This window comes from Rhipicephalus sanguineus, chromosome 9 (assembly GCF_013339695.2).
Source record: "Rhipicephalus sanguineus isolate Rsan-2018 chromosome 9, BIME_Rsan_1.4, whole genome shotgun sequence".
NCBI classification, from domain to species: Eukaryota; Metazoa; Arthropoda; class Arachnida; order Ixodida; family Ixodidae; genus Rhipicephalus; species Rhipicephalus sanguineus.
In genome coordinates this window covers 32,110,877-32,127,009 of record NC_051184.2, presented here as the reverse complement: position 1 = coordinate 32,127,009, position 16,133 = coordinate 32,110,877, and the positions used below count along the sequence as shown (strand labels likewise).

Below are 16,133 nucleotides of genomic sequence, written 5' to 3'. Positions count from 1 at the left end.
CAACAATCAAACACACTCTATAGTATGCAGCACTGTTCCTCTTCCATGGAAGGGAGGTGGCGTGGTTCCAACAGGTAGGTAAGCTGATTTTGCTTGATAGCGTATATTTACAAATATTTACACGGTTCTTGTGACCAGAAGTAGCTGCGATGACTGCAAGGCCCTTCAGAATCTTTCACCATTTCGGTGCTGTCGTCTTCGTTGAATCAGCAGAGTAAACTACTCTGCTTCTTTGCAACACATCCGCCCAGGTTGAGTGTGTCCACACGGTCGTCGTTAAGGCAGAACAGCAGTAAAAAGCAGAAACGGCTTCAGTCTCGTGATGTGCAGAATAACAAAAGATGCTCTGGAATGCCAAAGCGTCCCTATACAGCACAGACGCCGACGCCCTCCTCAGCAGGTATTCCCAGGGGTCACGAACTGCAAATGAATGCCAAAACATCAGTACACAGGGCACTCGTGCACTAATTAGAGGCTGCCTGCGCTTCCAAAATAAAAAAGACAGGACAAACATTTTAAAATATGGCCGTTGCGTCCATTAGAATTAGTCACGTTAGGTACATCGACAAATGCACGGCGAATAGAAAAACGTTTATGGAAGTAATGAACTGCTAACTTATGCATCATCCGAATATTAAAACTTTGCATAAAGTATACCTGATGTCAAGAAACGCTGTTAAGAAGAAACCAAACACACATCAGTCCAAGTTAACCGACAACATACGCTGCCAATTAAAAAAAAAAACGACTTTAAAACACTGCTTCCGTCGATAGTGGAGAAAACACAAGCGAATGCTTTCCTCAACCTGCATTACAGTCTAATTTGAACGCTCTACCACATGCATAGCATACGCACTCCTTAACGCGACACTGATAACTATGAGTAGCAGCTGCGAGCAGTCTCTACCGCATTTGTAAAATAAACGAAGCGGAACCACTACCAGTGTCGCGTTAAATGTCTCAAGAAATGAAATGAGAAAATAGCAATTGCACAGGCTCCTGTAATTATGGACTATGCTAGCACTCCGCATCGAGAGCAAATTTACCTACGATAAGTAATTCCTGCACACAGTGCGGTGGCGAATTCACCAAGCACATCAGTATAATGTGATCGTATGTAAAAATGACTCACCCGCATTATCCGTTCTGCAGCTGTATCAATGAACAGAAGGCTCTCAGCAGCAGGAAGCTAAACAAAACGACAAATCGTCCGTGCGATGGGCCCTGCTTTTCGCTATCACTCAAGTAGTTCGTCAGTCACCATGGCGAAAGCTGGGTCACGAACAATACACAAGTAGACACTGCCGTAATCATATACAGCGATTAACAGACGCATGCGGCATAAAAGAAGTTAAGCGCGTGGAAACGATCAGCAGCAGACACATCGGAATCAGCTGTTCTTTCAGCAGCCGGGATGCGACTGTTGCCAGATTTCAAGCGGGGGTTTCGCTTACTCTATCGGCTCAAGCTTACGGAAGCTACACTACAGATTTAAAGGCGTGTATTTTGCCGTAACGTCGACTGATAAAGAAGATTAACTAAGAAAAGCACATAAATATTGAGCAGAAACAGCTATTTCCTAACCACATTAGGAATATTCTCGTTATCAGACGCCACTCGAGTCAAGGGAGCGTTGGCAAAGTGTCCCTTGGCGAAGGAAAGGCCGAGGAGCGTTCTTGAAACCCAGCGGCTCCTTGAGTGGAGGAGGGCGCTTCGCCTTGACTTGGTCAAGTCGAGGCGAAGGCTCGAGTGAAGGTGCGTTTAAGAATACGGGGGTCAATGTTCTAGCAATGTTCTCCGAAGGCGGGGTCACCGGCTGTCCGGCTCATGACGTCAGCTTGGAATGAGCGCCCATTGGTGCAGGCTTATGCGCATCCGCCTTTGAGGAAGAAATGCAGCGGACTTCCAAAGTTGTATCCGATAATAGGAATAAATACAAGATCCGCGCCCTGAACTGCGGCGCTCCCGTTATACATCTGTATAAGATAGTTGTGCTAGGTTGTTTCTCTTCTAACTGTGCAGCAGTCGAGTATTCTACCACAGAGCCACGCTGGTGCTTGAAACTCCTTTGCAAAAAAGACTATACAGGTGTCATGTCGGGCAAGGAATCGCGTTAACCTACTGTATTTTTTTTTTCGAAAGTCTGCCCTTAGGCATAATAATTATTGCTTCAGAATCTAGGCCGGCCCCAATTCTAAACCAACCCCCGAAATTCGCAAGGCAAAAAAAAACTTAATAATTGTACTCGAAACTATAGCCGACCCCCCACTTTCGCACATCGTTTTTTCGAAAAAAGAAACATCGGCTTAGATTCGAGTAAATATGGTATGTAATATAGAGTGGCAGTAGAGTAAAATAACATCGAGGCGTCGCGCAATGCTAACTGCGCAACGAGTGGGCCGTTGAATGCTTTCAACCCATTACATAGGGGTCAGCCATAATTATTCATCGTCATCAGCCACATGCAGCATCAACAGAGTGCACATAATATCTTACAGATGTGTAGCAGATACCACCACGATTATCCGCCGAATGACAAAATATTCGGCAGATCTCCCGCCTTCTTGGAATCGGTTTCATGCGAAGCAGTTCTATGTCACATTTTTCGGCTTTAAACCAAGCGTTACGAGGTGGACCGACGTGTTTTTGTAAGTGTAGTAGTTATGGGCATATCGTGGGCTATCCATGCACGCCGACAACACTGGCGTTTAAAGGGTAACTCTGACGCAACGTGAGCACTCACGTTAGAGCACATACGTCGGTATTATCGAAATGAAGTGCACTTTACGGTACGATGACGTGAATATCATACGTAATTTTCGTTAGCGTATTCCTCCGTGGTCGAGCAACGCTTGAATATAACTTGCTGAATCATACAAATACAAATATAATGTTTATTAGACTGCTATAAAAGCGGAGCCAACACTGGAACCACAACTGACGTTAACCTGACATGACGCCTGTATCGTAGGAGTACATATGTGGCGTTTATTGCTTTGTTATAAAATTACGTAGCCAGCACTACAACCGCAATTGACTTTGCACCGACATTACGCCTGCATAGGGTGGTTTTCCAAAGCAGTTTCTAGACCTGGCGTGGCTCTGTGGTAGAATACCTGACTGCCACGCAGAACGCTTGGGTCCGATTCCTGCTGAGGTACTAATTTTTATTCTTTGCATCCGTCAGGTCAACGCTGCCGATGTCGGTTTCTCTTAACGCTCTCGCATTTAAATTACCAATGCCTGTTCTCGCCGTTCCTGAGTAGATATAAACTGCCATTCATCTGTGGCGCATACCCGTATACCGCGGCCCGTGGTAAATGGGTATGCGCCACACGTGTCTGGAGGGAAGGGTTTGACGGCGTACGCGACAAGATTTGCACGTTACTCATGTCATGACCAGACAGTCATATTCCTCAAACCCTCTTACCTTCCCATGCCATTTTTGGTCTACACCAAGTTAAGGAGGCGATCCCGAGAGCACTTAGACGTAGGGCGGCTAGATAGATAGATAGATAGATAGATAGATAGATAGATAGATAGATAGATAGATAGATAGATAGATAGATAGATAGATAGATAGATAGATAGATAGATAGATAGATAGATAGATAGATAGATAGATGGGAACGCTCAAAGTGCCTTGGTTTCGCTAAGGAGGAGGAATAAACTTTATTATCAACCAGCAATTTAAGTTCCTTGGCCTAGGCCTAAAGAAATGCTTCCTATTTAATAATGGCATACTGGGTGCTCCCTTCTTCCTAAAAAATACGATTTATAGCGTAGTGGGTACCTCGCATGCGTACCTGTATTAATTGCCTCATGAGAGTCTACAAAGGGCTCCAGAAAGGCCGCTCTTTCAGGTTTCTCTGTGACTTTGCTGCGTATTCCGCGCAAGCCTGGCGATTTTTAAAATTAATGGTTTGTTCACATGCATAGGCGTGTGCACAGTTCCCCTTTGGGGGGGGGGGAGGCGAAGGCGGGCGAAGGTTCATCGCTGCGCAGACTACTAAGTCAATGTATGGGAAATACTCCCCCCTCCCCCCCCCCCCCCCCCACTTGCGCACGCCTGTTCACGTGTAAACACACGAGGAGGGCTGTTTTCTTAGGTAGAAGTGGTATCGTTAAGCTGTAATTTTGTTGGACCTGCGGTTAAAGGTTCGAAAGAAGGTAATCACTCTGCCACGTTTATAAGGACAACCTCGGTCGTCAAAGATACATGATGTATCGTGCATAGTGAGTTGTTGAGAAGTACTGAGGGGACGGCACACTCACCAAGTAAGTATCACTGCCTCCCGTGATACTTATTCCAAGCTCGTTCCGCTCTTTCCTGAGCACTATCGTGGTTTCCACGAAGTCCTGCACAGTGCTGAGGGCAGCTGCAGTCGTGGAGAAAAGAAAGCGAGCACAATATAAGACAGGCTTGTTTTGCACTTCCCTGCCGATACGTTATTGGAACTGCTCCTTAATGCACAGATGAAAGTTAGTAATTCCGTACGGGACCCACTGACCATGGTTCGCTCTTGACCAACGAACAAAACGTCTCAGACGTGTTGCGCCATCCGATACATGCAGTGACACTGAGACCAGCAATGGCGCAGGCAGTGCCACTAATGGTACAATGAAACTTGGTACAGCTGTACAACTTTATCTGATGTTAGATGTTATACGTAATCAAAAGCTTAGGATGACTTGCAGTTATGTTAAGTGGAAAGACTTACAAATTGTCTTGTTTTTTTTTTCTCAGAAAGAGGCGAAGCAACTGTATTCAAAAGAAAGAAAAACAACGTAATTATGTAAAATTAAAAAAGAAACCACAGTGATAACGTGACAACCTACCGTAAACAGTCAGGGTATAAAGTTGCTCCCGAACTTTTTCAGTGATCCATATATCTGGTGAGCACGTGACAAGTTTTCGGCATCATGTACACACACGACTAGTGAAGCGTTTGGATAGCTGTGATTTACTGAAGACGAGTGTCCGGTCTACGTCTGATCTAACCTCTACTGCATGCGCTATTGAGTGCCGCGGTAAATAACATGCCCCACGTTCACCGCAGTGGCGTGTTAAACACATTACTGACTGAAAGACGACGCTTTCTGAAGGATTGCTAGCGCCTTTTCAAAGCAATCGCACTGATTAGCTTTCAATGTTGTTCTCCCCCAATAAAATTTTTCTTTCATGTGAGTGAGTACTTGCTTTCACTTAGAATGGACTGATAAATCTGATTCAATGCGTCGCCCTCATCACCGTTGCCTTACACGAGATGAAAGATTTTTGAGCAGGGGGTGTCGCCGGAGTCGAAGCTTCGACAAGTGGTCCTGCATTCAGGGCAGTTACTGTCTCGAAGACGAAACTTCGGCTCCAGCGACACCCACTGCTCAAACATTTTTCATCTCTCCAAGCTTCCACCTTCTCCTGAACTTCTGCCTTTGTTCGGATTACCTGACACGAGAAAGTCTAGACACATATGCTGGGCGATTAACCTGGTTAACGGCTTTTACACAAGTTTCTAGTTAGCAAGCTCGGACCTTGATCAAGGTGTCACGCTGGGATCTACTTAAAAAAGCGGAGTGATTATTCTGATAAGGCAGTTGATTTTCCAATAAGAAGAAACATCAGAAACGACTTGTAACGCAGAAAACACAGACGCAGAAGAAGACAGGAGACGACATACGGCACGATATTACCCATAAAAGCGCACTGCACCCCCCCCCCCCCCCCACTTTTTTTAACACGTCGCCTTGAGTCAACCAATCTACACATCACATAACACGTGCTGGACTAGCTGCACTCGGGAGCGTTCCTGCAAGAAGAGTAACGACAAACTAACTCGCTGCACTATTTTGTAGCGTGAATGTAGTCCGACGTGGCGTTTCTTACAGGAGCGTCGCTGTCGGCTGTAAACACCTCTGAGCATGTCTGCGTCGTCGACGCATCGTCGTCACTGCGCGTCGTTCGCTTCCAGCAGCCGAGAGGGCAAACAGGGCGGCGCATGTTAACGGCCTTCTAATCTAGGACGGCAAACAAGCGGATGACGTAGGCAGCCGAAATTTCCCAAATGGAGGCCCCGAGCACGGCGGCGGCAATGTTTGTGGAGAGGCCGGCAACGGCGGGTATCGAAGATGAAGCTACGGAGGAGGCGTGGGAGGAGGGCGCGAAGCGTTCGAAATAATTCGAACGGTGTCCGCCTCGTCTGGTACTTTCTCACGCTTTGAAGAAGGGGTGCTGCTAAGTTTGGTCACAACGCTTATAGAGCTGGGGAGGCACAGCTTGCGGCGTTCTCACAGGCGAGGTGGGGGTGTATGCGTGTGTTTAGAGTGGTACAGTAAACTCAGGTGCTTTTCAGTTTCCCTCTATCGCCAGAGTTCGTTCTAAAACCATTAAACGCCATGAAAATGGCGTACTTCAGCGTGTTCGCAGCTTTCTTGGTCTTGTGTAACCAGGCTGTAACGTACTTGGATGGACTAGCCACACCACGACACGGAGCGCAATGATAACACAGGCACGTGCCGATGAATGCGTCAGTTCACCATCAATTAGTCTTTATCCAAAAGAAATTCATTTCATGCTAGAAACTTGAGTTCTAGCGTGCTCTCGTTCAATGTGCTGTTCTTTATCTTGCACCATGTATCTTCAGTGCTACACATGCGTACGAAAGAATTTTGTGAAATAAGCAGTTTGTAGTTTGCGCACCCTGTTGTGTGTCCAGTACACACGAGTACATTAGAGCACGATTACCAAAGACCATGTATAACCAACTGCGCCCTCTTTCAGCTCTTCTCGCAGCTTTCTTAGCTCAGAAAAATGTTATCAGAACCCTCTAAGCTGAAACCTTGGTTGCGTGGCAGCGTGGTTCCAGTTTATTGATAAAATATCGACTTCGTCTCGAGCTGATCCTTCAGAAATGTTCATGAGGGCTGCGACGAGCTAGCGCCGAATTCGAAGCTGCCCATCGTTTCTGCACGTTTTCTGGCTTACCTCCATAGAGGATTAGCCATAGAGGAGTTCCATAGAGGATTAACCTCTATGGAACTCCAATGTAGTGCGATGTGATAAACGTTATTAAGTTAATGTTCTTCATTACTGCATTTTTGGGAAGGGTAGTTGGTGCTGCGTGAGTAAATAATGCAGGTTGGTATTAGGAAAAAAAAATGCCGGAGTACGGCCCAAAAGTGCAGCGGCTCAGCTGGAGATGAAAAAGAAAAAAAGAAAGAAAAAGAAACAGAAAAAACAACAACAAATAAACAAATGAAGGATTAAAGCTATGTAAGGTTCTTAATTGGGCTTTTAAATGTTATGAAAACCTGTGCCGATCATTTACTCAGCAGAGTCATATGCGCAATAATATAGGGTGATTCTTTAGAACTGACCTATTTCATTGGGCTGTAGTTTTGCTAAAAATTATCCGATTTTATTACGGTTTGCGGGCAAAGGTTCAAGAGGGATGAAAAATTACTTAATGATCCGTCCGGTTTTTTGATGTGCAACGTCGAAAAAAGAACAAATAGGAAACTGTTCTGAGTTCAACTGTATGCAGTCACTCTTGTACGGAATTTCGTTGAATATCGCGGTTTTAGTTATTTCTTTTTTTCTGGCGTTGCATGCAAAAAATGGGACGGGGACGGGTCATTAAATTTTCATCCTTCCTGGATATTTTGCAACAAACCGTATTATTCCAGTATGTTCCAGTATGTTTTACTGGAATGCTACTGATGTTAGTGATGTATAACTGAAACGGACAATGTGTTCAACTTCTACAAATGTGTTATTGCTTCGTGTCATTTGCTGTTATATTTTGTTATATTGTAATATGGTAATGTACCAGATGTCTTTATTGTACAAATAATCTGTTCGCTGCAACCAAATTCGTGAACGGAGCAGGAGCCTCTGTCAGGCCTTGGTGCCTTTTGCTCTTGCCACCTTTCTGTAATGTTACAGAAGAAATAAAGCCTTATTATTAAAAAAAATCGGATAATTTGTAACAAACGTACAGCCCAAGGAAATTGGTCAGTTCCAAAAAAATCACTCCGCATAAGCTGCCTTATGCCTCTGCTCAGTGTAGGGTAGCATACCCATTTTTCTAGACTGGTTTACTCCCGTGTCTTTCCTCTCTCTCTCCCGTTCCTTCCTTCGTTTTATGTTCTTGGTTCCTTTCAAATACGACGCCGATGTACCGCGTGTAGTGTTAAGTATTACGAAAGTAAAGAACAGAAACGGAAGTGCAAGGACCGCCGAGTGCTTTCTCTCTAACGACAAATCTCATTTTCCGAGAAAAATCCTTTGCAAACAGAAACAATCGGTTTAGCGAGGCAGTGGTGTGCTTCTGGCGTTCGAGCCGTTTCGAGTGATGGGCCTTAGCGAATCGCGTGCGCTTAGGTGATCCGTAAAAGTTGAAAAAAAAGAGAGAAAAAAAGGAAGACGTCGTGATCGTTTACAGTGGCGGATGGCCAAGTTTAGAAGACATTGCGCGTGTTCCGAGCTCAATGTCTCGGAAAACAATATCATGTGACGTGGAGAACCGATTTGAGGAAACGCATTATCGAATGGCCGTCGGCGGACGGCGATTGAACAAAGGAAAGCGTGTTTCGTAAGCGTTATTCTCTGCCCCTCTCGTGCCTCGCGGGAAGAAGCGCTTGCTAGAAACAGTTCGGATCCAGGTCATCGCATTCCTGCAATTCTCCATAATTCGTAACTGCCCTAGCATCGTTTGCACAAAGAAAAAAAGAAATGATAGCGCTGCGTTTTTTTTTTGTAAAGCTTGCTTTGCTGTTAAGCATTTGTAACTAAGGAGAAGCCGTCCTAACAAAAGGGCATCGAAATGGTATTACAATATAATAGAATGCGAGACAAAGGAAGGGAGGGAGAGAGGGAGAAATAGTATTAGAATAGGATGGTGGCTTTGCTACTGGCCTACGTCGTAAAGAAAGAGCGAGAGGAAGAGAGAGAAAGAGAGAGAGCGAGGGACTACGCTACTGGTGTTTGGCGATTCCCGTCATCTGCTTAGTTCGCTGTTTGGCTTGTCGACTGCAGAAATCAGACCGGGACCCGGAACGAAAGTATATCGCAGAAGAAAACACACCGCTTTATTTTCCGCGAGTGTAACTTCTATTGCGTTTTAACTCGCGCAGAAAAAAGAAATTGCGGCTATATTTCTAAGGGGAGCCGTTGTAGTGTGCGAACCGTTCAGTGAAGTCAGGCGGAAGCGCCAGTGATACGCGCGTATTATTTTATTACTGTGTATCCGTGTTTGCTCCCTTTATTACAAAAATGCTTCGCAATAGTTCCAAAATACTAAAAAAAAAGAGAAAAAAACAAGAAAATTGAGTCGAGGGCGCGTACCCCTGGGTAAGACCGCGTGCCGCGGTGAGAGCCGGTTTTGGTCGCACGGTGGCGTCGAGTCGATGTACAGCTGGACGGCGTCGAACAGGGCATCAGCGTCGGCAATCTTGTAGTTCTCCTTGTTCGTCATGCTGACACGCACCAGGCGCACAAGGCTGCACCGTAAGAATAGGCATAACAAGTATGTTACAGGAAAAGAAAAACAACAATAACAGCGGTAATTTGCCCTGAATGCGAGAGAAACGAGTTTAGAGTACCTTTAGTTACCTCTAATTACCTTCAGTGACATTGAAAGCCGAGACTACCCCGCGCTGGGCAACACTAGCCGAAAGTCGGTCAACATTGGTTAGAAATGCCGGTGTTATGCAAGAAAACACGGCAGGCCTGTCACGAACAACCAGTCGGCTTTACGCAAACTCGCGCACTTTTTTGCCATGTTTTCTATCCTAACGCTAACGCATTAAAAATTTCGAAGTCCTTCTACCACTGTACAGATGGAAGCAAATGAAGCCAGCGGCTACGGCTGCACCACTCAGTGGGCTGCACGTTCTGCGGCAGCAGCTTCGCGTCGTTTTTGCGTGCATTCGTGCTTCTGTGCGCGCTGGCGTTCATTCAATTCTCGCTCTTCTTCCTCCGAGCGAACGACACGCATCCGTCCCATAGCGAGTCCAAACGGAAATTGCTGATAACGGCGCTAGCGCGATCTCTACGTTACGAAACAAAGGGGCACGACGATTGCTGAGAGGTGCCTTCGCCCGAGTATCGCGACACTCGCGGACGAAGCATCGGCAGTGGCGAGATAGGCAAGGGGATAAGGACACCGAAATTTGTTCTACTTGTGTTTTGTCTACGGATGCTATCCGCCGTAACCTAGTCATATACGGGTTCGCTGCGATATCACTGCGTACAAGCGTCAAAAGTTGAGCGTCCAACAGCCAAAGTCCGGGCAAGCGCGACCTCGCGTCCCGTGGCTACCATTGACGCTTGCCTGTTTACTGCGCCGTCGTCTTCTCTTTACTACAATATAATTTACGGGTGCAATACGACTCTTCAGCTTTAGTTACAAGGTAAAGTGACGCGGTCATACTAAGGACGAGTGAATTGAGGCTCATTACCATAATTCTGGGCGATCTCAGCACGGCAAGGGAGGTTCCGTCGATGCTGACGCCGTTGTCCCGCCTCGGGTTCCTACGCAGTCAGGTTCCGCCCGGTCGCACGTTGTATCAGCATCTGTCGAAAAACCATACACGAAGGTGTTACGAAAGAGGCATCGTTGCGTCGGACAGTTTATATATTTAGGCATGTACAGTTGAATCAGCGTAGAAAAGTTTAGCCGACCGACGATTGCGGTCCACTGCGCGTTTTCCTTCCTATTTTTGAAGGCACTTCAGTACTCTCACTTCCGCGAAACTGCTTCAAAACGATTCATCCCAGCTCACGTCCTTATGTATGCAAAAAGAAAAATAAAGACCAACAAAAAATCAAAGCCAGTTATACACCAAGTGAAAGTTGTACGAACATCGAACCATTGATTCGCCTGTGTTTCCCTGGCGTTTATCTTGTGTTCATCTGCTCTTTCCTGCTATTTTCTGTTCTTTTCATGTGATTAAGCGATATTTTATATCCCTTTCTGTTCTTTTTTTGTGATTATCTGATTCGTTTTGCGATTATCTATTCTGTGTTCTATGCTCTCCTTTCCACTGTTTTTCTATTGTTTGCTGCTGAGCGCGGCGCGTCTATCTCCCGGTGCTAGAGTTTAGCCTCCGCTCCTCTGTTCCGTAGATCTGCGTCTATCTCTCGACGCTGGCGTTTCGCTGTCGCATCGCTGGCTCGGACAGAACCAAGGAGGATTTCTTTTGTAGCGTTAGCTACACTGGCCTAGCCAAGCCAGTTTCGCGTGGCTCCTCAAGAGCCGTGCTGCGCATGCGCGAGCATCAGTTATGTCACACAGCTGACGCATCGGAGCCGGCACCTCCCGCGCATTCCGCCGCTGCCGCGCGCGACTCGCTGCCGCCGGTCTGCGCTTTCCAGAGGAGTGATGCCGTAGCCGAGGTAGACGTACCGGCGCCGGCGCGCGCGCAGCTAATCGCCTTCGCTGTGCAGTCGCCATCTGACACTGCTCTGGAGCTGCTTGATAGCGCCTCTGACTGGCGTTTGCCAGTGTGGTTTAGCCATGGAGAAGGAGAGCGCAAATGCTGCTCAACGGTGCAGAAGAGCAGAGAAGCTTAACTCATCGGATCCCGAAGTAGTTGCCTGGCAAAATAAATATACATGTGCCACATAATACGTATACCATGTGTGTGTCATTGGAGCAGCAGTAAGCATGGTAATCAAGCTGATCCTAGACAAACATTAAAGCTAAGAATAATCAGCTGGACTTTTGCTAACGCTACGTTATCCTGGCATAGCCGAGCTAAGCCACTGCGACATTTTTTTTAAAATCCTCATTGAACAGAACGATTTAGCCCTTCGGCGATGCTGGAGTTCGCGGGCAAGAAAGCGTTGGCGTTATAAATGTGCACCCTGCTCGGCTTATGTATATGAAACGTGGGAACTGCGTGACGCCAACGCGAGGCACGAGACGACGTCAGGGCGGTCCCTTAAACGGCTCCGCAGTTAAAAAGTGAACGAGTCGGAGAGGTGTCGACAGCAGAAACGCGGATACAGACAGCGAGAGCGGAACCGTGCAAAAGCGGGGAATACGTCGAAAGACCATGAGTCAGAGGAAGTACGCCACCGTCTGCAGTCGCTCACGTTGGAGAAACGAGCGGACAGGCGTGTACAGAAATGCGAATACAGCTTCGCTGGTAGTTCGTTCCCACCTGAATTTAGCGGCCCCATGAAAATATTGAGAAGGCTCCAACAACTGACTTCGCTACGATAAACTATGCTTACGCATCATTTAGTGGTAGTAAACAACTTTTTTTGGGAAAGCCGTCGATTTCCTAAGAAGAGATGGCTGTCAGGCCGTGCCTGGTCGCCACCTCTTCAACGTGTTTGATGGAATGGAGCTGGGCGTCCAGGCTTGTGCCTCACTTGACGGTGATTGTCCTATAGGAGGTCTGGTGGGGGGGGGGGGTCCTTGCTGCATCCCCAGATGATGTGGTCCAGGGTCGCGGCCTGTGTCTTGCGAAGGGCGCGAGTACATGTGAATAGGGCTGTGTAGATCTGTCGATAGATGTAAGGGGAGGGGAATGAGTGAGTTTTGAAGTCGCGGCCAAGTGACTGGTTGCGCTTTGTTTAGTTTCGGGTGCGGGGGTGGTTTAGTTTGACTTGTTAGCTTGAAATACTGCGTAATGTCGTGAAATGTGAGGAGTGGTTCGTCTGCTTCTCCGCCGTGCTCCGTAGTCTGGCCCACCACTCGGCATACGAGTCATCGAGCTTGTTTGTGGGCTGCTTCGTTACCCGGGTTGCCTGCATGCGCTGGGACCCAGACGAGTTGGACGAAAGTCAAATGAAAGACACGCGAGTAAGCAAAACCCCGCAATTTGTCACTAAACTCCCGGTCACCGCAGGAGATGAAACGCAGCATTAAGATAATCCGCCTTTTTCAATTTTCTGTGCTGCCCTCTGCCGTTTTGGTAGGGCTTTGGTAAGGGCCGGGGCAATCGGTATTGCCAAAAGCAAAGCCTCGGAGATAACGAGACGTTTCGCGACTTTCCCGCTAGCATCGTGAAAAAAAAGGCGCATTCCAAAAGGAAGCATTGCGTGGAGTTTTCTTATGTTGCAACCGATTATAGGTAAGAGTTAGGCATCGAAAGAGCTTCGGCTTTTACGGATAATAATTTGCTTAAACGTCGCTGGGCATTACCTGTTGCGATTTACGACAAAAACTTACATGCTTGATCAGGAAAGTAGTCTTGTGGTTTAAATGAAGAATCATATATTTGCAGCTTAGAAGGCTAGAACAAAAAGAATTGAGAGAAACCTTGTTCCACTTCTGTGTCTGAAACGAAAGAGATAATACTAAGAAATCCGCAGTTAACTGGCTCTGGCAGCAATTCTCTTGTTCGGTAGTTGGCCGTCGAGGGACACATGCATACTACACTTCCATAGGAAGCTACAGAGTACTCCGAGCTTACCTTTCTGCTATAAATAGTTGCAATGTCATACTAACGGTGCGACGACTCTTTTGTCCTTTTAAGTGCGTAAACATTTCCATATGCGTACCCAGCGAGGAAGCCTGTGCGGCCACTCCTTTGTCACGTAAGTCGAATCGCTGTGCATAATATAATAATATCTGGGGTTTAACGTCCCAAAACCACGATATGATTATGAGAGACGCCGTAGTGGAGGACTCCGGAAATTTTACCACCTGGGGTTCTTTAACGTGCACCTAAAGCTAAGTACACGGGCCTCAAACATTTTCGCCTCCATCGAAAATGCAGCCTCCGCGGCCGGCATTTGATCCCGCGACCTTCGGGTCAGCAGTCGAGCGCCATAACCACTAGACCACCATGGCGGGGCAATCGCTGTGCATTAACATATATAACGAACTAAATCCCCCCAAAAGTTTTGTGGAAGTGAATTTCGAACCTACGACCCCAAGCTCAGAGCCAGTGGCGTAGCCAGGGGGGGAGGTGAGTTGGGGGCGTTCAAACCCCTCGAAGTTTTTCAGTTTTGCATGTGTATATATACAAGCACACATACAAACGCACGCACGAACACACATAAAGTAAGGTAGACCCCTCCTTCCCCCCCGCCTCCCACCCACCCGAAAAAAATTTCTGGCTACGCTAGGGCTCAGGGCATATCTTACACACTAGGTTAAACGCCTGTACGCTTGGGGCAGGTGAATACAGTTAAAGCTCGATCTAACGAAACCCGATTTTACGAAGTTCCCTTCTAACGAAGAAATTTGCATTCCCCGGCAAATACACATAGGGTTCAGTGTTATCTTCAACCCGATAAGTCACACGCTTCCCGATGCATTCCCCCAAGGCGATTAGAAGACGAAAGCCATCTTTTTCTTCGGAGTCGATTGTATTGATCCTGCCTGAACGCTTTCCGCGCCCAACGTGGTTTCGCACTGCCTCCGGGATCGGAGGAATTGGAAGTTTTCTTCATCTCACATGTTTTTGCAGCGTCTCCGGAATCGGGCCACCTTCGATCAAGCGACGACGTGATGTGACGACGACATCATGTGACACGTTGAGCCGCGTCATGTCGACGTCACAAACTTTTGACTTTATGGTGATGTCATAGTGTGACGTCATCAGATGATAGTGACTTTTTGCATCACTCGCGTTGACGCCGACGGTCATTTTTCGCGTTTGGTGAGGCATCTAAGGCTGTCGCCTTAGTATTTCGTCAGGGTTGCATAAAAGCCTTCCTATAGTCTTTAGGACAACTTGTAAAGCCTGCACGGAGAATCGTATACATCCGGAAAATTGCGACACTGCGAAAAAATTTAATGCCAAACACGCGTTTCGATGATTGCGGGAGGAGCCTCTCTTTCGGCCGTTCCAGACGCTGAAGAGCAAGAAAAACGCCGTGCCAGAGCCGCCCGAAAACGGTGTTCCAGGGACAACTATGAAGTTTTCTATGGCAAACGCATCACTGAGGCAACTCCCAAAGTGGCTTTCTGCGTGAATTTTCTTGCATTAAATTACATAATAGGATAAAACACAGTAGCCTATTGGTGCTTTTTGTTAATGGTATATGATCACCATTCTCGGCCTTGTTGCAGCCTGGAGACACATCGAAGAAAGTTTTGTAGGATGCTTGAGCGTTTGCGGAGGCCATTTAACATGACATTCAACTACTTTTGGCAAGAGTTTTGGACTATATCGGCAGGTCATTCAAATCCCTTCTTAAGGTACGTACGGCTCTCCCGTAGTACAGTACAAAGCCTGCAACGTACTCTATATTGTTTTAATTTTAGAGCGCAACATGAGTGTCGGCGTTCCTCGTCCGTCGGTTTTCTTATATGCATGATTTCTTGATAGCGACTCGTATAAGGTGACAGACGAACGGACGCACAGGTTTTCTCGCTGAGTCAGCAGAGAACTGCATACACATTTGAAAGAAAGTTCGCTTCCGCAGAGTTGTGCCTTCAGTTTTACGCTCATCTGCCGGCGCGTTCGTTGAAGAGATTTAGGCGAAGAACGCAAATAATTTTGTCTCGTTGCCCAAGCTGTCGAAATGATGAGCACTTTATTCCGATAAGCTAAGAGAATGGACTCCAGAAAGAAGCCACAACAAACTAGCTTAAGCACTTCTGGGATCTAGAAAACTGGTACTAAAGATCTAAGCCAGTTTCACCTCAAGTGAAAGCTGTGCGAACTGCGGAGCATTGGTTCGCCTGTGTTTTTCTTGCGTTTACCTGCCCTGCTCTTTTCTCGCGATGATGGCGTTTCAAATGTGCAGCCCGCTCGGTTTATGTGTCTGCTAGTTTAAAAAAAAAACATTGTGACCATCGAGACTGCGAGATCAAAAAGAGGCAACAAACATCGTACGAAGGCACCTGTGCGTGTGTGTGTGTGTGTGTGTGTGTGTGTGTGTGTGTGTGTGTGTGTGTGTGTGTGTGTGCGCGTGCGTGCGTGTGTGTGTGTGCGTGCGTGTGTGTGTGTGTGTGTGTGTGTGCCTATGTGCGTGCGTGTGTGTGTGAAAAACTGGAACTAACCTGATGCTATCATGTTGTATGTGACCACAGTACACGGAATACAGGTAGACCCAAATCTACTTCGGCATACCCAGGATGATGGTATCGACAAAGGCCTTCTAGAGCTTGTCAGTTGTACCGAATGAGCGAGGAAACGAAATATAAAGCTTGACTTGTCCTTCAAAG

General features: G+C 46.9%; 1 protein-coding gene across 2 annotated transcripts in view; it reads right to left on the bottom strand.

Moving 5' to 3' along the window:
- Positions 1–10,576, bottom strand: part of LOC119404925 (inaD-like protein) — a 30,088-nt gene extending 19,512 nt beyond the window's left edge. Inside the window, exons 1-3 of one of the 2 annotated variants that reach the window (XM_037671618.2) lie at positions 10,459–10,576; positions 9,344–9,498; positions 4,276–4,379 (exon numbers count right to left, since the gene is read on the bottom strand). In XM_037671618.2, coding sequence (XP_037527546.1) covers positions 4,276–4,379; positions 9,344–9,473 — 234 coding nt within the window. In that variant the 5' untranslated portion in view covers positions 9,474–9,498; positions 10,459–10,576. Of the gene's footprint in view, positions 1–4,275; positions 4,380–5,884; positions 6,134–9,343; positions 9,499–10,458 lie in introns of those variants that run through there. The other variant, XM_049419120.1, reaches the window with a different exon arrangement.
- Positions 10,577–16,133: the final 5,557 nt, after the last annotated feature.